The sequence below is a fragment of the Papilio machaon genome, chromosome 2, assembly GCF_912999745.1.
Source record: "Papilio machaon chromosome 2, ilPapMach1.1, whole genome shotgun sequence".
NCBI lineage: Eukaryota > Metazoa > Arthropoda > Insecta > Lepidoptera > Papilionidae > Papilio > Papilio machaon.
In genome coordinates, this window is record NC_059987.1 from 10,159,713 (window position 1) to 10,185,209 (window position 25,497).

The 25,497-nt window shown below is 36.5% G+C and overlaps 3 protein-coding genes across 6 annotated transcripts in view; 2 read left to right on the top strand and 1 right to left on the bottom strand.

Annotated features, from left to right (window-relative positions):
* Positions 1-3,501, bottom strand: part of LOC106713390 — a 61,178-nt gene extending 57,677 nt beyond the window's left edge. For all 4 annotated transcript variants that reach the window (XM_045681706.1, XM_045681719.1, XM_045681705.1 and 1 more), the window contains exon 1: positions 3,334-3,501. The gene's annotated coding sequence lies outside the window, so the exon portion shown is untranslated. The remainder of the gene's footprint in view (positions 1-3,333) is intronic.
* A 3,450-nt stretch (positions 3,502-6,951) lies between these two features.
* Positions 6,952-14,100, top strand: LOC106710882 (bromodomain-containing protein 7). The gene is made up of 13 exons (XM_045681165.1): positions 6,952-7,138; positions 7,220-7,329; positions 7,396-7,518; positions 7,740-7,946; positions 8,383-8,583; positions 9,337-9,360; positions 10,165-10,336; positions 10,446-10,595; positions 10,672-10,812; positions 10,895-11,031; positions 11,192-11,376; positions 13,740-13,918; positions 13,988-14,100. Exons 1-13 carry the CDS (start codon positions 7,111-7,113, stop codon positions 14,098-14,100), a joined length of 1,770 nt encoding a protein of 589 aa, XP_045537121.1. The 5' UTR covers positions 6,952-7,110.
* Positions 14,101-19,053: 4,953 nt separating this feature from the next.
* On the top strand, positions 19,054-25,066 carry LOC106710883 (hairy/enhancer-of-split related with YRPW motif protein). The gene is made up of 3 exons (XM_014503067.2): positions 19,054-19,420; positions 20,456-20,664; positions 24,525-25,066. The coding sequence occupies exons 1-3, from the start codon at positions 19,233-19,235 to the stop codon at positions 25,064-25,066; spliced, it is 939 nt and encodes a 312-aa protein (XP_014358553.1). The 5' UTR covers positions 19,054-19,232.
* The last annotated feature ends 431 nt before the right edge of the window (positions 25,067-25,497 follow it).

Genomic DNA, 25,497 nt, shown 5'->3' on the forward strand with positions numbered 1-25,497 from the left:
AATCGATATTACTTCAGGTTACAAAACGAAATACGATGTAAAAGTGTAAACAAACGCAATATGTAACTTTATACCAGCAGTTTAGCTTGCAATTGTAAACGGATTCTATTTCAGATGTTTTCAACATTATCAGACATCGTCACTACAAAGAAATAAAAATGCTTAATAAGTTGTTATGTATTTGTTTTTATATATTTTGATTTGAATGTTTAATTTTTTTCTACTTTGCATTATTCGTAAATAGACATTTACTATTTCTTTTAACTAAAAACTCAACAATAATAGGTAAAAGCAACAAAGTTTTTAAGGACTAGGACAAATTCAAGATAGACTGACAAGAGAATTTTCTTATTAACAAACTTAAGTTCTCCTCAATTCCGATTAAATCACAAAGCTTGATAAATGAGATGGTTCACGTGTACAGTGTACGTATCCCACGGCATTACGATTAGCATGAGTTGACGCAATGCGCACGAACTCGCGACTTCTTCAAAAAAGTCGAGGGAGAATTTCAAACAATAATATCTAGATGTAAGAAGTGTTACGTTGCATTACGCACACGCTCCGGTTACAAATCTGTTTCATTGATATAAATATACTGATACAAATATTACAGTAATCTTACAAATTAAATTAAAAATAAAATCGCTTTCAGTTCTTTAAAATGACGTCACTGTAAATTAAGTTTATTTTTCATAAATGAGATAACTCTGCGTGAAATTATTTAACTCGAACATTTTGATATCGTGACGCGCTTCACAATTTATTCACTTTCCAATAAGATCTCACCATGTCTACGCTATTTCCGATTAACTTTACTTTCAAATAATTAATATTCTGTAAGCTAAATATATAGATATATATTTAACTTTGTCTTTTATCTAGATTTTAGATATTATACATTAGTTGTGGTAACGTTTCGCAAGCTAGCTCCTGTTTTTATCAACACTTAGATACTCTGTGACGAAATTTTCACCTAGAATGCACTGTACAGAGTAAGTAGGCACGAAAAGCAATTATCGCCTAGAAGAATTTACGATCGAAACGCAATCGAAAGGTGTATTGCGAAAAATATTTGCAGAGTTAATAAATCTTAGGTCTCAATAAATAGAGCCTATTCTGCTTTGAGTTATTTGTAACATAATACTAATGTCTTGTCGCTTGACACACAAGTCGAGCAAGAAAGGGTGGACCTGATTTACACATAAATTGACTGAAAGCTTTGGTGTGTCACCGACTTTAGCGATAAATCTGCGACACCAAATATACTTAACTTTACGTTTTAGCAAAAACATTTTTGTATATTTATTTCGTGTCTGTGAAATTTCATTTTACTGTACTACGAAAATTTTATTATTAAATTTAATTCAAAATTATAAGTGTATTTGTTGCTTTATTTTAATATTTTTTTAAAAAGTACATTTTTATTAAAACGTAAATAGTCACAAACAGCTCCATGAATGACCTTGTAAGAAGACGATGTCTCACTCTTTTTATATTTTCCACCGCAGGGGGTATTCGGAATTACTGGTCACTATGAATAAAACTAATTTTACGGGTGTTAATGCGTTTATTTAATCGATTAAAATTTGCGAGCCTCCGAGTACTTTGAAGTTTTTACTGGTCCAGGTGAGTTAGATATTTTCATATAAGATTTCTTTCGAAAATACACATTTATGTTTAATATATATTTTTATAGAAAGGACAATCGAGCAGTGGATCGCCTAACGACATCCGCAACATCAAAGAAACTGCAAATGCGTTGTCCTTCTGTATGTATTGTTTTGTATCAAAATTTACAAAAGACTTATCTTTAATTTTGATGTGTTAACTGAAGCGAAATAAATTACGCAAACAAAGTCCAGAGCAATTACCGCGAAGTGGTGAGCTTACCTGACCACGCTTCCGCCAGGGTTCGATTGTTTTCTATCCAAATGCAAGAAACAATCGCCTATAATCCTATAACTTTAAAGACCACTTTCGAATCAATACAACCGTTGAAACACGAGAAACTAGAACTGATAAAGTTAGTATTACAGTAACAAGCGCTGATATTTCATATTACCAGTTTACTTCCGACCGCCCATTGATCGTTGTACGATTCCACTGTATTTATAATGTTTAATGAGATGGACTTTGTGATGGCTGCACAAGATTAGTTTAATAATTTAGTATCACATTTTATTTAGAAAGTAATAGTAAAAAAGAAAATATAGGGGAACGGTATGGGCAGAAAAAGGTAATACCTACTCTAAGGGTAGAAGTCACGTTACTTCTTGAATCACTTCCAGGTATAGTAAATTACTCCACCACTGTTAAAGCATGTAATGGCGTTTGATAGTCGATGGGCGTGAGATTATATTTTATTTAATATACATATATAACAAACAAACTAACAAAACATAATGTTATAACAAATCATCCGCACACAATACTACAAAGCTAACATTAAGCATTGTTATTTCTGTAGCAGTAGTTTAAAGTAAATTATTTTATTACTTTGCATATCCTAAATGAATTAAGGAAACAAAATTACACTGATTAAAAGCTTTTAACACAGTTAAAGTCTACAGTTTTGTCGGATAATTCGTCTTGTATTAAACTTGCTTTCAAGTAACGTTAATTGATGGATACGCTAAAAGAAAGTGCGAGGTGGCCGAGGTGCACAGAATTACCTATAATTATAATTGCCGCTGAGACGTTAACCGAGATCTTGGACGCGGTGTGAACAGGTGTGTACAGCGGGCAACACAACTTCACATAACTGCACTACGGTATTCAAACGTTCATTCTAACGTTAATGTATTTTTAATAAATTTTGGGTACATTTGGTTTCAAATTATTGTAACAAGGTCTAATTATTTTTTTATTATGGTTGTATATTAAATGGCGATAGCTTTTCGAATTAGACAATTTTTAATGCAACGTATACCTGCATTATCGTACATTATTTAGTAAGCAAATTATGTGTAATTTTTTATGTACAAAACTATTTTACGTAACAAAAGTTCGGCACATTATATATTAACACTCGCTTGAGTAATATAATGTTATGTGTTTAGATTTCTAGTCGAGCTTTAGCAAAGATAGTATCGGAGCTTACTGTATTTAACTTGTCCTCATTTCTGTCTGACGACCTTAATTTTTTCTTACCGTACATTTCACAATATTACAACGAACCCTATAATTTTTACAATTACCACAAACTTTCTAACATTCATAAATCGACATTAAATGCATCACATCTAAACACGAATCTAAGCAGATCAAAGAAACCGAATCGGATACAAATCGCATGCGCGAAACCGCAATAATAACAGTAACTTAGCTTACCTAGATGTCAGCAATAGATTGAATAACAAGACGAATGGATAAACAACAAATGATGTACACAAACACAGTCACAGGAGAACTTTATTAGTATTTCGCACGGTTTCTGTCACAGAGGCACTCGCGTCGTAATATCGAGGTTCTTGCCACAGGCATGCGAACGCTCCGCTCTCTCGCGCCGTTATGCGCGCTGCGCACTCCGGCGCCGGCGAGCGGCGCGCGCGCAGTATACATCCAACATACCAAAGATGTTGAATACAACCAGATAAGTATTTAGATAAAAATTTTATACTAATTGGATAACATTATTATGTTGTCGCATTCACATGTCCTAGCAATATCTATGTTAATATTCAGCGCTTTTAACTTTTTCAACAAAAAAATGTTCCGATTTAAAATATCTTGTACAAAATATGAGATCTACTTACCTTAGTAACTAATTCAACATGCATAATGTTTTGCACAATTATATTTTAATCATCAAAAGTGTACATCTGCGCTGTTTAATCTTTGATCGTGCGAGTTATCAATGAAGAGAGGGCGTTATCGCGAGGTTCTGCCGGACCGCACGCCGCACGCCGCACCTCAAGCCTCCCGCACCGTACGGCGAGCGAAAGTGGCCGCGGCACCCACAGTAACGTAATCAACTAATTTGGCACTCATGGCCTGGGGCATGCCATTTTTTAGTAATACCATAATTTTTTTTACAACGATTGTTTAGTAAAAATTGTAAAAAATAACTTTATTATACTTACTATACTTAAAGTAGAAAAAAAAACTATTTTTCTCTTTCCAAACTTATTGACTCCTTATCTAATTATCTAGATTTCTATTTCGTTTATTACAAAAAATCAAACTAAAAGCATGAATATAAAAGTAATATAATGAATGGTGCTCATTAAATCAGTATTTGTTAAATGTGCTTTGAATCTGATATGTTTGTGTAGACTAAGTGAATTATTTGGCCAAATTTCTCTCGACGAATTCACGGCATTAGAATAAAGCGGTCACTTCCGCTTACTGGCATTCAGCTCACGTACTCCTGCCGTCTCCACATTGCATATCGAGTGGGTGCCATAGCATCCTGCAGCACAGGTGACTGGGTCAGGCTCGGGGGAAACCAAATGCAGATTCGTGTCGAGATTAGAAACCGAAGTGAATTCTCTTCACTTTCTTTACAACTATGTATTCAATTTGATTCACTTTGTTTGTTACTTTTATTCACCGGAACATCCTGTATCTTTATAAAAATTACTCATAAATTAGTAAAGGGTGATAACATAGAAAAAATTCTAAACATTTAAAATCAGTACTTAAAAGTACTATATTTTATAGGCATTTTATTATGCAATTCATAATTCCTGAATAACTTAGCAATTAACTTTATGATGGGGCTTAGACAAAGGCTAGATAATCTGCACACCCTAGCCCTAGGACCCCAATCAAATTGTTTAGAGCCACAGGAATGCTTGAGGTTCAGAGGGAATGTCGCGTGCGCCAGGGCATTCCCGGTACATAACTTGTAATCAGTGCTTCCGATAATTTTCATGATTTAACAAAGAATTTATATCTTTATTCTAAAATTCCTTTCTCCTCTTCCTTATTATCACAAATTTATTAAATTCGTCAGATACAATCTTACTATCTTACCAATATTATAAATGCGAATGTTGATGGATTGATGTTTGTTAGAAGGTGTGTCCAAAACAGCTTAACGGTTCCCGTTGAAATTTGGCATAGATGTAGAACGTCATCTAAAAGAACACTTAGGCTAACATTTAAGTTTCTTTTTTAATTCGCGACACAAAGTAGTGAGCAAAAGCTAGTTAATAAATAAAATTAATTATTAAAAAATTAATAATTAAACTATTTCCAAAGCGCTACTTAGGGTCCTAAGAGAAGCGAGCGTAACTATTTTTTAAAGATAGGCAACGCACCTAAGCTTCCTTTAGTGTTGCAGATTTCCAAGATCGTCAATAACTTGATGAATAAAAAAGATTATTTTTCTCTCAAGAGTTCAAATGCTCCAACATAAGCGAGAGTTCAAATTCCCACCATTTCGGTATTGTTTTGTTCAACACTATGTGGTTATCAGAGGGAGGATTATCTTACATCAACGCATCATCTCGCGCGCTAATTGGGCGACGAATTTTTAAGATAACGACGTAATGTACATTAAATTCTTTTAGTTTTTCCTGGAGCCGACGTCGGTTGAGGCTATTAAAGCTTAGATTAGAGATCGCGGCGTTTTGAACTGTGATGTAACAACCATTGCTACTAGATAACCGTATGCGTAAGTGTTAATTTTTGTGCTAAGCCAATCCAACATCACATCACTTTGGCTAATCGTCCTAATGATCTTGACATTTTAACAACATTCAACTTAATATACATATTTAACACTGGCCATTATTAATTCACCTTTTTTTCTGAGGTGTTTTTACTAGCTCGTTAATTTTTTGACATAAAGTAAAAATCTGTATACACATGCCCTTATTCTGTAGACAATAGTTCTCAACACTTACAAATATCTATTGGTTGCGGTTGCTCGAGAGTAAAAGATTTATTAAACGCGATTTTCCATTAGCTGGTTTGGCGCGAGCACCGGCCAATTTAATTAGCCGATCACACGAAAGGATGTAATAACAGAACACTTAGGGATGTATAAAAGTGTCAACCACTTTTATCAAATTAAACATTTATGTTAAAGTATCGAAAAACTCAAAATTTGATCATAAGCCTTAGTCAGTTATTAGGCAAGTTAGTTTTTTATTCACATTACGAGAAATACGTAAAGAAGTTTTTACATTTTGTAGTGTAATTAAAAGAAGATTACGATCAACGTTTTCTTGTTTAGTAGAATTTAGAAAAAAGTACTTAGCAAGAGGTTATTCGTAACAACAGTCTGCATGATGCGTGATACCTACTAACAAACATCGAACTGAACACGACTTATCGTGAGCAAAATGCAACGGGCCGAAATTAATTGTGCAGCGGCTAGCGCGGGACGGAGGGCGATAGCTTCTCTGTATCGATCATTTTGTTCTTGTGCAGTCGCGGTGTTCGCAACTCCGCACCAAAACAATATCCGCATTCCTGCTGTTTGCTGTAATGGAAAAATTAAATCTATTTGTTTTATGATTTCAAAGGGTTAGTTCACACTGGACACCTAACTAATCAATAAAAATATAAGAATTTTATTGTCATTATAAGTTTTCTATTTATTTATAAAATCGCTAGTGATTTTGTTACACTACTTTAAAACTTTCAAATCTGTAAATTGTAAAGTTAAAAGCCTTTGTGACGTTATACTAAGCCGTGTAATCCCAGTATCAGAGAACTTATAAACCGACAAGTCTATCTGAACCAGTGAGCATAAGACAAACTATGTCATAATTTAGTTTGTCTTACTGCATACTTTGTATGAAATTATTACTTATCTATTACAGCTATAGTATTACATTTTTTTGTTACAAACGTGGTTGAAGTTAAAATGTATTATATTTTAAATGCAAAAGTTGATAGTTGTAAAGTATAGTACGTAACGGAACGTTATTTCAAAGTTGTCGTTTCGCTTTGACAATTTTGACAATTGTCAAAGCCACAAGCCAAGCGGGTTCTCTCAAATTCTCTTTTCTCAATCAATAATAACATATCAGATTAGTAACCTAGAAATAATGAGTTTATTGTATTTTATTCGAATAAGAGACATATTTTAAGGTATTAAAACCCTAAGATTTAGTTGTAAGGTATAACTTCATTGTGTTTTAATAGAAGAAAATGGATGACGTTGAAAAATTAAGTTGCAGTGAGTGCTATTTATTTACGAAATATTGAATACATTTTATAAACTAAAACTTATTTACTGTAAATTATTTTTATGTTTAAGAAGAGGAAATAGTAGATCTGAGTGACATGGAGCATTCTGCCAACGACGAGTCAAAGGAATTTGAGGAGAAATCAAAAAAAAGAAAGAGGAGACGCCGTGAAATAGATATGGTAAGTATTGGGTGACAAACTGAAATAGATAACTATTATGAAAAATATGAATATAAAATTTTGTAGATAAAGTTATCAGATGACGATGAAACAGATGATGAAGTTTCTGGAAAGAAGATGATAAGAAGGATGAGCCCAGTTCCCAATTCACCAGCCTCACACAGAGAGCCTCGGACTTGTGTGTTAAAGGTAATAGTTTTGTTTATTTATTAGAAAAGAATACTTTAATATCTAAAATAATACTATATTTTTTACTGCATTCAATAATTAAATTATATTATTATTATTAATAGTAAAGTAAATATTTAAATTATATATTTATAATTAAATTTATAATTTCATTAATCAATAATTTGAACTTTGTGAAAGTCAATAATAACATGCTTTCAAATTTTCATTTCAACTGTCAGGCCAGTCAGAAGCGTCGTCCTTTGTCTCGTCTGCTGGAACAGTTGCTGAGGAACTTGGAGAAGCGAGACCCACACCAGTTTTTTGCATGGCCGGTTAACGACAACTTTGCACCTGGCTACTCCTCCATCATAAAGCGACCTATGGACTTCTCTACAATTAAACAGAAGATAGACGACAATGAGTACAAGTCACTAAATTGTTTTATTGTAAGTAGTCTTATAGTATATATATATATATATAAGTTATTATATCTTAATTACCATTTTTAAATACAGTCTAAACTGTATACGCGAGAGTGATTGTCTGGTCCTTACAGACAACCTCCATAAGCGAGAAACTTGAACTAGAGAAAATCTTCTATAAGCGAGAAAAATATTGTGATTCCTTGGACTCTCGCTTATCCAGGTTTGACCCCCTTAATTATGATACTTTTATGTCTCCAAAAAGCTATAAAGTTGCTATGAAAGAAGGTTCTCATTCATGAAATTTTTTATTTCCAAATTCATACTATTGTACTTGTAAAAAAATTATGAATTTTAACATATTGTAACACTTAAAGTTTGCAAAAATATTTTCTTCTTAAGTCTGGTATTTCAACCGCTATCTGTACTCACAATCACATAAATAACACTTAACTTGCAGAGTGACTTCAAGTTGATGTGCAACAATGCAATGAAGTACAACAAGCCGGGCACGGTGTACCACAAGGCGGCGCGCAGGCTGCTGCATGCCGGCCTCAAGCAGCTGACGCCACACAAGCTGCGTCCGCTCGGGGACATCCTCACCTACATGTACGAGATACCCATCCGGGAGCTCGGCTTTGACATTGGCAAGATGGATGTTGTGAGTGTTGTACTCTATTGTTTACTGCTAATTTCACCTAATTAATATATATTAGTGAGGTTAGGTACAGTTATTTCAGATAATTACGGTACATTTCTGTTATTTCATCACACATACATCCATACAAAATCACACAATGCAAAGAAATTAAGTAGTTTCAATAAATTAATAATTTTTCAGTTATCTAAGATCATTGATTGTTGGTTAAAGATTTCATCTTTTGTCATTTTTTTTATTGTCCAAAGTAGATCCAACGAGAAACAATAATATTAATATTCTTCTAATCTAATAATAATATTTCTAATTTACTGTGTGCCTAAATTTCTAAAAGTATTTAGGTAATGGCAACATGATTATGTGAATCTGTGGGCATAAGTCTTAACTAAATTATGACAGTTCACTATCGCCCCCCTGTTAATATTAAAAACTGTCGTATCTCTTATCTTTGAACTGTTTCTTTTGTCATTTTGTATGTCTAAGTAGGTTTTATATATATTCTGACAGAACCAACTGCGATAGCAGCGCCTCTCATCGGTTCAGATTGACCGGTTTTATTATACATGAAAATTGTGTTCTGTTGTCATTCAAATCAATTTTTCTTTTCCTATATTTGTTGATATTAAAGTTTATGGTTTCTGCATTTAAGTAAAGATATATATTAAATAGATATAAATAATTTTTAATGACTACTTGTCGATATTCGGTAAATTGGCTGTGAGATTGTGTTGACGAGTTGTCGTTTTTGCAATGCAGCCTCTTAGGACATACGGCCGAAAGGTTTGCAATAATGATTTATTTAGTAGTGACATGCACTTAGCAGTTAGTCAGTTTGTTTGCTTGTGTCGGTGCGCGTGTGTTGTCTGTGTCGGCCTGCGCCTGCGCACCCTGCTCGCCATTTACATTATAATGCATGAACATAGGTGAGATTTTATAGTTTATGTATCTTTTTTGAGTTCAAACAATCGTTAAAAACATACTTTGGGGAATTATTAATGTTAAAATTCTTTTTTTCAATTTTTTATTCGACTATGATTAAAATAAATGAAAAATGTTAATGTTTTTGAATACATATAATTTTATATGAACAATATTTAGTGCGGATATCTGCAATGGCGAGCAGGGTGTGTGCATGTGCAGGTCGGCATGTCGGGTGCTGCATGCATAGAGGCGGCCCTTCCGCCTGCTGACCATTGGTCGTCGGTCAATGGCCAGCGACCACTGGCCAGGTTTCATTGGCCAACGTCCACTGGCCTCACTCCACAATAGGTCAATGTTGCATGAACTTTTCGGTCGGACTTGACTGCTATGTCCCACGCGCCGCGCGTCACAAACGGATATAGACTCTGTGGTAGTGTGAATAAGAGATATTTTTGATCGACGTTACGTAGGCGTCACGCAGCGAGCTTGCACACGGCTTGCGTGCTTGTTCCTGATCTTGTCTGTGAGATTCACAGTCTCTACTTATTACAATTCCTTTGTTTGCTTCAAAATGTTCCATTACGTTTTAACGATGATAATCTTGCAACAGTCGAATTATGCGTCGTTATCACATTACCGTAATATTTGCGTTTATCGTGTTAGCACAAAGTGCTGAAGCGCAGCAGCCCCATCAAGAGCGGCGGGTCGGAGGCCGAGGCGGTGTCCGACGGCGGGCTGGAGCGCCCCGACGTCGACAGCGGCGACTGCGGAGACAGCCTCAAGATACAGATGGAGGCCGCCAGGGAGCAGCACCGCAAACGGCTCGCCAAGAAAGGTCGCCGCACACTCGTACAAATAGCTAAAATAAAATCAGTCGCATTGCTGATGCAGCATCTTCAACAATAACACAAAAAAATCTATAATTTATCGTTTATTTTTTATAGCATTTCCGCGCATGGACAGCGAGGGCAAGACGACGCTGTGCCTGGTGACGAGCACGGTGGAGGGGGGCGCGGGCGCAGGCGGGGAGGAGCGCCCCCCCACACTGGCGCAGTACATCGGCAAGCTGACGCAGGGCACCGGCACATTGCACAGTACGTACACACCGACACTACACGTGAGTGAGGCTGCTCCGGCGAGATGAGGCTGAGCTGTGTGTGATGTGTGCAGCGCCTCGCGAGGACCGCCGCAACCTCGCCAAGTGCGTGAAGCCGCTCAACTACGGCCCCTTCGGCTCCTACGCGCCGGCATACGACGGCACCTTCGCAACACTCACCAAGGACGAGACGCACCTCGTCTACCACACGCTGCGTAAGATCATTGCTCAATATACATATAGTTTTATAGACTAAGTCTTTCGACTAATCGATACGACTTATTCTATGTACTCTAGCGTACGAGATGGGTCAAGGTAACGAGGAGCTGCTGCGGTTCGCGCCGGACTCTCCATGGACCGCCATCTACGACATGGAGGCCATGTTCCCCGAGCGCAGGGCGCAGCCCGAGCCCGCACCGACATCTGACGATAATGTACGCTGGATAATACGGTCCTTCGAGCCGGATATCATTTATATTACATTTTTACGAATATCTACGATACAAAGTTACAATAGACAAACATTTTTTTTAATACACTAGTTACCATTGTTCTTACATCGTTCAGTTCGGTTAATAAAATGGTTTCCAGCAGGAGCTGTCGAAGGTGAAGGTGGACGTGGAGGAGCTGCGCAGCCTGGCGGCGCTGGGCATCGACGTGGACTTCCTCACCGACATCGAGGAGGACCTGGCGGCCGCTCAGCACGACTACGGCATCTCCGCCGCACTCAGACATACACACGAACTCATACTCAAACTCGAGAAGGAGCAGCGGGAAAGGTAGAACCGGTTTTATTTAAATTTAACTAATTGTAGTATTTGAGCTGTACTGAAAGTGAAACTAAAATACTAATCGAAAAAAGAAGACAACTCCTGAAAATCGGAAAAGATAAACAAAATTTAAAAGCCATAGCAGAATTAAGTAAACAGATAAGTAACAGCATAAAGAAGGACAGAATATGTAAGAGAGCAAACGTATTAAACTATCACATAACTAAAACAGGAGGAATCAAAAAGGCTGTGAAAGAACTGAAGGAAAAGAAGAACTGGATACCAAATATAAAAAATAGAGCGGGGAAAGAATTGACAGCAAGAAAATCCATAATAGAGACAGCAACCGAATTTTACAAAAAATTGTATACTATGGAGAAAAAGTCCACAACTATTAATATAAACCTGACCGATGACAGTACGGAAGAAACGCCAGAATTTCTTGAATCCGAAATTTTAAGAGCAATTAACAGTCAAAAGAAAGACGGGACGCCCGGACCAGATCAAGTGACAAATGAAATGATTAGAACTTCGATTATAGACCCTGAAAACCTAAAGAAACTGATAAAAATATTTAACCTTGTTTTAAGAACAGAGTGTATACCATCTCAATGGACAAAGAGCACAATTATATTACTTCACAAAAAAGGAGATAAGAACTTAATTGAAAACTATAGACCTATTAGTCTTATGTCGAACATTTACAAAATTTTCTCAAAATTGATACTTAATAGAATAACAACACTAATGGACGAACAACAACCGATAGAACAAGCTGGTTTTAGAGCAGGATTTTCAACCACTGATCATATGCATGTCGTAAAACAGCTAATAGAAAAATGCCAAGAATACAACAAATCTCTATATATTGCCTTTGTGGACTATAACAAAGCCTTTGATTCCATTGACCATAATTCACTTTGGAAAGCCCTGTTAGAGCAAGGAGTACAAAAAAAATACATAAGAATTATCAAAAATATATATTCCGATTGCACAGCACAAATAAAACTAGATTCAACTGGTGAACCGTTCCCAATATCTAGAGGTGTCAGACAAGGTGATCCGTTGTCTCCAAAACTTTTCTCTGCACTACTAGAAAGTATATTCCGCGATCTCGAATGGGACAACTTTGGTATAAATATAAACGGCAGACAACTTAACCACCTTAGATTCGCTGATGACTTGGTCCTCATAAGTGACAACTCTAACACTCTCCAACATATGTTACAACAGTTAGCAGACTCAAGCAGATTAGTTGGGCTTACGATGAATAAGTCAAAAACAAAGATAATGACAAATAGGGAAGAAAATATTATAAAAATAGATAACGAGGACATAGAATACGTTACAGAGTATATTTACCTAGGGCAATTAATATCATTCAAAGACCAAACAGATTTAGAAATCGACAGTAGGATTGCTTGTGCGTGGAAAAGATATTGGTCCCTTAAGGAGATATTTAAAAGTAGCCACTTTCCTATATCTGCTAAAAGAAAGGTGTTTAACTCGTGTATCTTGCCATGTCTCACATATGGATCCCAGACTTGGGCGTTGACGCAGAAACATGCTCATAAACTCAGAACCTGCCAAAGAGCTTTTGAAAGAAGTATGTTAGGTGCGAAGCTGAGAGACCGTAGAAAAGCAGAAGATATAAGAAATATAACTAAGGTGGAAGATTTGCTAAGAAAAATAAGACAGCTAAAATGGCGTTGGACGGGACATATGACCAGAGACAGCAAAATAAAATGGACAAAAATAATAACGGAATGGCAACCACGGGACGGCAAACGAAAAAGGGGCAGGCAATTCAAAAGGTGGTCAGACGACATAAAAAATATTGGAGGGACACTTTGGACAAGAAAAGCGCAAAACAGAAATGAATGGAAACAGCTGGAAGAGGCCTATGTGTCACACGCAGACACGCCGACAACTGATCTTAGATAAAATTAAACAAATCAATGTACATATATAACATTAACTAAAATAGAAAGTAAGATGTGCTAAATTTAATATTTAAAAAAAAATGTAAATGTAAATGCTTTAGTTTCGGCAATAAAGGCTTAATAATAATAATAATTGTAGTATAAGGTAGAGTTTTAAATCTAATATATAAAATTCTCGTGTCACGGGGTTCGAACTTGAACTCCTCCGAAACGGCTTGACCGATTCTCGTGAAATTTTGTGAGCATATTCAGTAGGTCTGAGAATCGGCCAACATCTATTTTTCATTTTTTTTTATATGCGCGCGGACGGAGTCGCGGTCGACAGCTAGTATAAAAAAATATTGATTATTAACTAATTTGTAAAAGTTTATTTTAGTGTTAAGTATGAATGTGGTCCCTCGAGCCGGATACATGTTGTGCGCTGCGCAGACTGTCGCAGCCGCCGCCCTGGCACCTGTCGCTGTGCGCGCGCGCGGGCGCGGCGGAGCGGGCGGCGGCGCGCGCGCTGGCGGGCTGGCTGCGCGGTATGCTGGCGCGAGTGCCGCCCAGACACGTCGCGCCCACGCACGCCCTCCGCAAGGCGCTCGGCGTCACACTAGAACATCTCGGTACTTTTTACAACACCATTTTGACTATTAAGTGACCACATGTCTTTATACATTGTTTTATGTTCGCAGACACGCCGCTGGCGGTTGACGACTTCGAGCTGGAGTTGCCGGAGGGTCGTGAGGTGCGGGAAGTCCGCGATACCTCAGACCCAGAGTCGCGTCACTCCGTCTCCAGTCAATAAACACATAGATGTACAATATATAGTTCATTATTTAAACTTTTTGTTTCATTTACTATTAATTTATTAAAAAACTTGATATGTCTTACCCTAGAAAATTTATTTTATACCTTTACAAATGAAGACCAATAAGTCTACGATTTGAGATTGTACTAGATGGCCGTAAGTCTAGGACTTTCACCACCACGAAATTAATTAGAATTCTATCTACAGACAAAAATCGCCTTTTGTCATTGCATTTAAAATGTGGAATAGTATATTTCATTACGAGTGCGGAAAGCCTTGTCATTATTACAAAAAATCCCAACAAATGCCTACCCGAGCCGAGAAGGTGAGGGTTGTCAGAACTAGTTGCAATGACGATTCCGCGCGTGTACTAAACAACTATTTTTAATAAAGTTGCCAAAAAATAAAGCAATTTAAAAGAATTATAAAAAGATTTTTTTTTTTTGGAAAATGACACCAAACGTGAAATAATATAAGCAGAGCTTTTCTTTTGTTTTCTTCACCCATTCTGGGTAGGCAAAGGGATATATGGCCATACAGCCAAGTCTTCAGTAGATTTTTTTATTGATATGAAATGAGATGAAATTAAACCTAACTCATTGAATCAAATCATTAAATCTGGTATTGAAACAAATTAGTAGCTTCTTTTTAGAAATATTTGCATGAATCATAAATACTTCCTTCTTAATATAATTTTCTTTTGTAAAATCTTCTTGGTTGTTTTTTTTTTCTTTTTAATAGTATTTGACAGTTGGGAAAGAGAACGCACGAGTTCGGAAAAGGTAAAGAAAAAACTCGAGTATGTAATAGCCGAACTCCTCTCATAGTGTAATTAAGAAAAACTTTTTTACTATTTTTTTTTAATTTACTATACAAAACAATTTAGAAAAACAAATACTATTTCGATTAGACTGCAGTACAAAAACCCACAGAGTTTAAGTGTACTCACTGGTCGCTTATTTTATACAATCAACAATATTACAGTCGTCCTATTTCATTTCAATAATTTTATTGAGAAAGATCAAACTATTTTCAGATTATAAAAAAATCAGATTAATATTTTTACAAATAGAATCAAAGTGATTCCTGTATTCGTTACTTCTATCGGAATATATGCACTTCAATTCCATTATTTCATTGAATACCAATCTAACCATGTTCAATGCAAAAAATTATAATTGGGCGATGTGGATAGAGTCAAGTGATCAATGAATTGTCGAGTATAAAGAGTGGAGTAGTTGAGGGGGCGCGTGTGATGCGTGCGGCGCGCGCGGTCACACGCGCTGCGCACGCGCCGCCCGTGCGCGCAGCAAATCTCCAATAGCTGTATACTGCGCGGTTCCTGTTCCGCTTTGAATATTGAAGGTCATGCAAAAATAAAAATAAAGCAAAATCTTCGCGATATTGCTTTTTGTTTGTCTAATAAAATCACCAATAATCACTAATTAAAAAAGTTTATGTAAGGAGGCAGGATAATATTACGTGAAAGTGAAAGCCTCTAGAAATGTGTATTGCAGTTATTCCAAAACTATATACTACTAGCTTTTACTCGCGACTCCGTCCGCGCGGAATAAAAAAATGCACCTAAGATAAAAAAGTTCCTATGTCCGTCTCCTAGTTCTAAGTTCTCCATGAATTTTCAGCTAAATCAGTTCGACCGATCTTGAGTTATAAATAGTGTAACTAACACGACTTTCTTTTATATATATAGATAGATATAGATTTTAACTTTAACAACGCAACAAAGATCACGAAGTGTTTCCTTAGCGATTAACATCAACCACAGACGACCTACCAGCATTGACAACCACCCCTGCACTGAACTGTGCAATGATATCGAAATAAATTCTCACAGAGATCAAACAAAGCGGCAATCGGAGATGGAGTAACTGTACAGCTTGTGTGATACTACCCCTAGCGGCAGTAGCCACCCCCTCGCACACCCTCGCACCCCCACATTCACACGGGAACTTAATACTCTACCAATATCAATATAGTAGCTAAGATTTGCCATTTTAAACCCTAATATCTAAGCAATAATAGTTTGTATTGTACAGAAGATTTGTATCAATATTGTACAATACTGTACACTTATTGTTTTTTTTATTATAGTTCAGTTAAATGGTATTGACTGATAGCCTCGTGAATATTGAAGCTTAAAGTGCGGTACCCTTTGTAATTTGTTTAACAAATATAAATATGAGATTGAATATTTAATACATCATGAACTCAAAGAATAAAATTAAATACTAGACAAAGAATTTTAACAGCTCAAAGGTTGTCTTTTTAATTCTCACTTATTATTTACAGTAACGTATTATTTCTTTTTAAAAAAAAACTATCATTAGATTGATAACTCTAAACTCAATTTTATAACTTTTATAATAACTAAACAGCAATAAACATCTAATTTGTAACATTTCAGTATTCATTAAATAGCTTATCTATTGCTAGAAAATTTCCATGTCATGCTGTCTTAGTTTAAATTTTGTTTTAAGTTAAGCACATAGTAGACTACGGGATAACCTAAGTTGAGTTAATTTAAAAAACATGCTACGCAGTTTGTTTCCGAAAATAACTAATTGTTTATCCGCGCGCAAGTAATATCCAAGTTCCCCAAACTCCGTATATAAAAGCCTTCTCTTTGTGACGTAGATGTAAATAGAGATTTGTTTGAGATGTTATTGCAAGCAACCTTCAAGTTTCGGCGGAATAATCCACCGCGATCTGTTGTACAAACAAACTGACGGACAAACACTGAGCTAAAATAAACATAGGGTTTAATATAAATCTTGCATTCGGATATAATAAGCTTCCAATTTCTGTATGAAGTATTCACAATTTTTGGATTTTTGCGGATCTATTTAGATATGTTTTCTTTTTATAATTTTTTGTTTTAATTCTTACAAAAAAATCGATTAAATTTGTCTTGTTTAATATTTAATTCACATTCCGTTCCAAATTACGCTTGAAATTACAAAATTATTAATTGAATATTAGTTATAAACATTAAAATAGAAATCTCGTTATATAACGATAGGATTTGGTTGACTTTGTAAGCTTTAAGAATGGAGAAATTTTTGATAAACAAATGAATTATCTTTCCATTTAAAAAATACTCAAAATATTTACATTTTGATCTCAGTGTTTGATGTCCTGTTTTAAATGTTAAACCGTTGCCTTACTACTAACCACATTGGCTATATATTTCGCATTTGTAAGACATTTCGCCAACCAAACAATAGTCGCCGGCGGCTACAGTAGGTATCTCAACATCAGCACCTGTCAAAAAGTCTCACACCCTCCCTCCGCCCACAAAAAACGGGTTAAGTCAAAAAACCTCCGATTTTGTTAAAGGTCTCGAGTGTTCGCTGGGAATTATTTCACTTGTTGCTTTTGTTGGAAAATGTTACCTGAAGAGGCTATTGTTGTACTTATAGGCTTGGTTAATTTGATATCGCCGACTTATGTAAAACTTACAGACTTATTACTTATTAGTAAAATATAAGCGATTAGAGACAGACATCGCTCTTGAAGTCATGGGTTCGAAACAAAACCATCCTAGAGCTTAGTGATAAAGTTAGTACATAACTTGTATCGGGCATGTAACGTAGGCAAGCTTGTAACTCTTCACCATCTTTATAAAAAAATTGCCGTATAAATGCAAATGAAATGTAGCATAAAAGTAATAGTGTCAGTGTAAAAAACGTTTAAACTCTCACCCGCAGAGCGCAAACAAAGGTAAAAGAAGATTACATACGGTGTAAGGATTAGCATCGTACAAATCTGATTGGATTTAAAATCTTTGAAGCTTTAATCTACTTATAATTTTTTGTAACTTTAAAAAGTGCAAGTTCAGGTAAAATCGTTCTTCTCTGTTGCGCGATTATCTTAAAAATAAGTATTAATATTACTACATAAGATACATTTTTCAAAACTAGAAACTAAATAAAGGAATTAAAGATAAAACTAAGTAAAAAAGACCTATCCATGTTTTATATGCGAGAGCCACGTTTGAAAACATTTTTTTTTTCTAATATCATGGACTATATTTTAATAAAAACAATTTAACAGTAATAAAACAAAATGAAACAAACCATCTATATATGAGATCTATTTAATCACTCGAAGTAAAATTTAATAAACATCAAAGAATGAACACCTTAATTGACAGGGGGAATGCAAACATTTAAGTTATTAATCAAATTCTTTAGTAATTATAATAATGCTTATTTAATTAGTTGCTTTACAATAAACTTAAATGTAATTAAATATTTGTTTTTATTTACAAAGATGTATATATGTATTATTTTCTATATACTATGAAATTAATAATACGCAGTTACTTATATAAAATGGTCGCACGCGTCTCAATGAGCCTCCGGCGTCCTCCCCTTCAGCAGAAACTTTCACACCAATTGTTAGACGAATGAAATTGCATTTCCTAATTGCCAGCCCGTTTCCCACCGCGCGCCCGACACGCGGCGATCTGATTCACCCGTAAACTTACATACAAACAAAACAAGCCTCTATCACAAGACAAAAGAGTACATTACATATTGTCAACTTAATTTAATAATTTACGAAAAATGAAAGTGCATTGTGCAGCTTTTATATTCAGCTTACGGACTTCTAAACGTAGCTAAATAGAGTCGAAATTTCGAATGTGCATTAATGGTTAAAATTTGGTCAGGATTTCCTTGCAAAATTCAAAATCACTACCGCCTATGCCTTATTGCGCGGATATTAGATTGCTAATAGCTTGATTAGGTGCAAATATAAAAGTGGTTTGTGAATAAAGCTTGTGTATGGGCGGGCGGCGGCAGCGCACCGAGTCCACGCGGCCGGCGCGCGCTCACTCCGCGCCCGGCGGCCGACGCGTGCGCACGTGTCGTCAGCAACAGCGACGCACGCGCAACACTTGCCCTAATTACGTTTACATGTTGTACTTGATCATAGATAAAGACGAATAATCTAGGTCAAGACGTTTAGTGATTATCGATAAAGCTCTACATTATGTACGAACAAAACTGAAAGAACAGTAGAGTGCTTCAGTTTTTAGTGCGAACTTTGTGAAAAGTGTCTGAAAAACTCTGATTGGTTGATAAAGAATATTGAGTAGAAGTATAATGGAGTACCATCACCGTCCAATGGAGCAGCAGCAGCAGCAGCAAGGAGCTGGAGGCGGCGCAGGACCGCCGGCGCAGCCTCAGTGGGGCTACGGCTGGGCGCCGCCCGCGCCTGCTCCACGCTCCAAACGACCGCACTCTGATAGCGAGGACGACGCCTTCTCCGAGGAGAGCAGCAAAGATGCGCAGTGAGTGACTTGATATGCATATAATTAAAATTCGTAACACACCTTACGTAATATTATTTGAACACAAGTTTATATTAGTATTATATAGTCAGGTGCCATTGCTTGCTAAATTAATAAAGCTAGTTTCTTATTAGATTCTTATCAGATAACTCACATAATAAGCGGTTAGACAATTGTAGCGCCTACGCCGCTACGCGCGTAGCAATTAACTACGAAGAAGCTTTCGTGCATTCAATACGATTTAATTTATAATTTTTTGTTTTTATCATAACTTAATCTAGTTTTCTGGTTTGATTAACTATGATTATTGTTTATGTATCATTTAAATAGTTTTATTACAGTTACAATTCTGTTTAACACAAACGGATTGTTGCTTTAGAAAAAGCAATTAAAAACGGCATGTTATTTCCGGCGATATTTTTTAGTTTAGCACATTTAAACTATAATAAAGCTGTTGCAATCAAATTAAATAAAAATGAGTATTCATTCAGTCGCAAAATGTATTTTGTAGAACAACTAAAAAAGAAGCACTTACATTACTAAAAAAATAGAAAAATTCTACGACGTAATATTATCGGTGGCTATTATTTGTATCTATAACATTTCTTTCTCAAATCCATTTATCTTTACCAATTTATTTTATTTCGATAAATGGAAAAGCTTAGTTGATTTTATGTTGGTTCATTTTTCAACCAGCTTTGCTTATTATTTATTCACGACACTTATTTACAAGCAGTCAACTGTAAACTGTATGACGAAATACCATTTTGAAAGCAATGTTTTTTTAAATACAATATTCGCATACACATATTATTTCAATATTCAACACATCTTATGGACCTTTTCTATTTCTCGTTAATATAAATTAAGATGTGAAACTCTACATGACATACGATAAACTATTTGCAAATTATCAACTAAACGAATAACACATAATCTCTACATTGTATTATTCAAATTTTCGAAGATTAAATACAAATACTCATGTGTATTAGATAGGTACATAAAGTTTATTACAAATTGCGTTGTGTACAGATCACCTGGCGGCGAGTCGTGCCAGCTGATGACACGTAAGCGTCGGCGCGGCGTCATCGAGAAGAAACGACGCGATCGCATCAATACCTCGCTGACGGAGCTGAAGCGGCTCGTGCCTGCCGCCTGCGAGAAACAGGGCAGTGCCAAGCTTGAGAAAGCGGAGATACTGCAGCTCACCGTCGATCATCTAAAGATGCTGCACGCCAAAGGTAACCACTATATCTATTACTACGATATACTGTTATCAAAGATGGAGGCAAATATACTCACGATGTCACGTACTTAATTAACATTCACAAAGAATTTAATCCCCGTCTTTCGATTAGCAATACAGCTAAAAATAATCTTACCATTCCAACTTCTAATATTTCATTATGTACTCAAAGTATAGATGTTTAACTAAAATACGAGTATGTCGGGCCAGACGGCCACAGTGAGGACACGTTTGTATCAAGGATGCTGTGCGGTCGATCAGATCTACTTATAATAAACTATGGTAAAGTCACAAATTCTTAATCAATAAACACTCAAGCATCAAACAACATAAAGTTGTTTAGTAAGTTAACAAATTACAAATTTCACTTGTTGCAACGGAAAGATTGAACTTGTCTCTTATTACAGCAGTATTATGACATGTGTCTTTCCTTAACCTTTTATATAAAATTGCATCGTAATATTTCTTTCATATAATATACGAGATATCTGCTCCAGCGAGATAACAGTATAGTTTCCGCCATGCAGGGACATCAATCAAACTGCAAAGTGCTTCCGCTTCCTACGAATTAACAAAAGAGCACCGTAACGTAACGGTTGCGATACAAACCTCAAATTAAATTTGTGAGCAAATGTGCTACGAGTAAAGAGGCCTTTCCTGTCCTTAAATAATTATCTTTTAAACCGCACAACGGTAAATCTAATATATAAAATTCTCGTGTCACAGTTTTCGTTCCCGTACTCCTCCGAAACGGCTTGACCGATTCTCATGAAATTTTGTGAGCATATTCAGTAGGTCTGAGAATCGGCCAACAACTATTTTTCATTTTTTTTTTAAATGCGCGCGGACGGAGTCGCGGGCGACAGCTAGTGTTTACATAAAATTCTTGAACAAATTGATATGTCACTCATATTCCAGGTGTTGCTTTTATTTATTTAATTTATTTAGCTAGATAACATCAGAGAAATATATGTTTTTTTATTAATTAAAAATACAATATTTATGTTACGACTAGCTGTCGCCCGCGATTCCGTCCGCGCGCAATTAAAAAAAACTTAATAGCGGTATGAATTTTTTCTCGCCTTTTAAACCTTCCCTAGACCTCCACGAACATTTCAAGACTAAGATAAGATAAATCCGTTCAGCCGTTCTCGAGTTTTAGTGAGACTAACGAACAGCAATTCATTTATATATATATATAGATATGTCCAATATAGTTACACTATAATACTGCCAACGTCCGGAAACATTGTAGTTTCCAACTTTTAATTGGCGGAGCGCGGAAACGTTTTGCGGTTAACTTATGTTTGTGGTTTTGTTTGCCGGACATGAGAGGGCGGAGCTTTTAAACGAAGCATACATAAATGTCACTGGAACTAGGAGACTATTAAGTGATTGATATTGGATTAGTTTTTTAAACTGTACACAGATTGGCTGTATCACAAATAAGTGCGCACGTGTATAAAAATCAAAGCTCCGTGAGAAAACTTACATTATTTTATGTTTCATTTTATAAAATTTAAAGTGTTATAATTTTCATTTAACAAGTACTTTGGATTATTTTACACGACTCCTATTAAGAAGTCGATATTTTTTAATTTTTGTGTTGGCTACATTAAAAGAAAAGCGAATAATAAGTTCTAATGTCAAGGGCTGTTACATGCTTTGTTTCTATTATGCAATGCAAAAATTATTAACCAGTAACTATTTGCAACGCATTGTTGCAGTATAGTGAACTATGTATTCCACCGGAGGGACGGGGTTCAAGTCATACACGCCAATTCAAAATTAAAAAACTAAAAAATCTCGTATATTATAATACAAGTTACACACAAAACGCGGCTAAATCATTCTTTCCGACCGCAGCGATAATTAACGCATCTGTTCGAGCCCCGGAAATGCACAATAAAACGTAACTTACATGCGCCTAAATCAAAAATCATGAGTCCGAAGGTCCAGGTAGAGGCTGACACCTGGCACTACCCAGAGAATATAAAAACTCGGACAAACAGGAAGTGATCATGACACGCCACAATCGTCCATTACCCACGACTATCTGATACAGTTGACATCCTTTTTGTTAGTATAGGAATTGAAAGGGACAATATCTACGGCTAAAGCCTATTAAATTTCGTTTATTTACATATTATGATACCGGTAAGGATATTGGTTTTTACAATGTAATGGAGACAATCACCGCGTAGATGATGGTTTTTAAGCAATGGGAAAATATAACAGTTTTTTTTTAATCTTGCATTTGACTTTTATAGGTATAATACATAATTTGTACAAAGTTTACGTATTATTCTTGCCGTATATTGTACACGTAACATGTTAATAGCTTCTGAATTATTATTCAGGTATAATATCAAGTTTTATTCAACCCCAATATAAATATGCGAAATTTTATAGCCTCATAAAATGCCCCAAAATCCACTATATATTGATAAAGTGTGTATAATCAGCTTAATCATATTATCGTGCAATACGCACTGCTATCGCCAGGGGTGTCGCGTGGGAAAGTCCGCGCGAGCCGCGTCCCATTCGCCCGGGACACCCCTACCACAGGGATGTCTGCCGACCTACTTTACACAGATAAGCTCGCTGTTAATGCGGTCACTTAAATATGGTTATAGCTTACAGTGCTACGACAAATTTCCACAGACGATGTCGACTATCAAAACTACTGATTTGAATTTATTCCACTATTGTTTAATAGAATTTTCGTGCTTACTATAAAAAAAACTTAATCAGGCAGACGACAAATTGTAAAAAGAAGTTCCAAAAAAAGTATAATCTATATGCGATTCGTCCGCTCACGTGTGATTGTATTGTGAGACGCACGCAGTGACAGGCGGAAGCGAGCGCGGGACAAGGCTAATGAGCAAGGGTTGCCACCTGCAGGAGAAAAAACGTGCACCCGACAACTGCTCGCGCAGGCAAGTCGAGGAAGGGAAATTTCAATTGTACTAGATATTTCAGTTCCGGCATTTTTAGCTCATGTTCTCTTAATTACTAAAAGAAAGAGTTTTAGTCTTATTGGTGTAGTTTGTGAAAACTTAATTGTTTTACAGTAATCTTTAAAATTTAGTGTTCGTTTTTACAATTCTTGAATCAAAATCACTGTGGCCCAGGGACAGTGAATTTAAGTAGGTACCTGTGCATTTTGAAACTTGCAAATAGTTATTACTAATAGTTATTAAACATAATATCGAGCCATTTTCTTTTATGCATACTTTACCTTAAAAACAAAAGCAAGCAGTTAAGCAGGCTGGTGTCCCGGTGGCCCAGTGACTCGTCTGATGCGACCCTTGCCCGCCCTGCGCTGCTCCCGCCACGAAACTTCCCATTCAGACCGCGTCCCTACGGAAGACGTCCGGATGCGTGCCGTTATGCCACCTTTCGTCTGACTCGCACCTATACAAATCACCACAATCCGTCCTTGTCTTTAACTTGTTGCGTAAGAGGGTAGCTTGAAGGGTCTTAGTCAATGGAATTGTTTTTTTCCTATTCATATTGAATTACTTCATTGCGTACTTACGAGTAAATAACACGGTACAGGAAGATTCAATGCGGGGCTATATTTATACTTTTGTCATGTTAATTTGTTCCTCTCTCATTCTAGTCTGACTTAATATTCTCGAACTTTCGATATTAAGTAAGTTCAAAACCTAATCGATGCGAAGACTCGAAGACTTTTAGGGTTTCTGTAATTTATTACTAAACTTTCTAAGTGCTTACTCGTCTACTAAATAAACTTGATCGTATATTGAAAACGACATATCTATCTTACCTACGTTAGTATAGTATTGCGTAGTAAATATGCATTATTAAGTGCAATACGTTTACTTCCAGGTGTGGACACGTTCGCTTACGACCCCCAGCGGTATGCGATGGACTACCACAGCATCGGGTTCCGCGAGTGCGCAGCGGAGGTGGCCCGCTATCTGGTCAGCTGCGAGGGGCTCGACATCCAGGACCCGTTGCGCTTGCGCCTCATGAGCCACCTGCAGTGCTTCGCCGCGCAGCGCGAGCTCGCCGCCAAATCCGCCAACTGGGGCTACCCGCAGTACCCCGCCGCTCCCGCGCCACACTCGCACCACGGCTACGGCGACGTGGCCGGCCAGAGGCATGACCCGGCCACCTCCGCGGGTGCCACTTCGCTGGCCGCAACGACCAGCATCGCGGCGCCGCTGTCCGCACCACCCGCTTACGCGCATTATGCGCACGCGCCGCCTGGACCGCCGCCTCCCGCGCCGCCGGCACCTCCCGGCCCGCACCCCGCACCTCCTGCGCCACACTACCCTGCACCGTACCCGCATCACCCGCCTCATCACCAGTACTCGCAGAACACCTCCAAACCCTACAGGCCCTGGGGTGCAGAGCTGGCGTATTAGGTAGTAACTCTCGATTAATAGGTTTAAAGTTGAATGGTTCTTTTAAACATGTCGACCTAAGTTTTAATTAACGATGAGGTTACAAAGGATTTAAAAAATGTAAATAATTCAAATCACAATAATTAATTTAAAAGAACCATTAGACATTGTTGTGTTCGATCTCAGATTTTAATAATAAAAGTCCAAATTATAATTATTTAAAGACTGTTGATCGTCAATAAATTTAATTAAAAGTAAATTATTTAATAGATTGTGTGATAAAGATATAGTATATGTTATAAGTTTATGAAATTAAGTGTACTTAGTCATTTTTATGGGACCAAAATAAAATCAAGAGCTTTAATAGAATATAATACTAACACTAACGTAACAAAAATCTTTAATACGACAAACATTTTGTGTTACTTCTTTAGCAGCATATCCAGAATTTC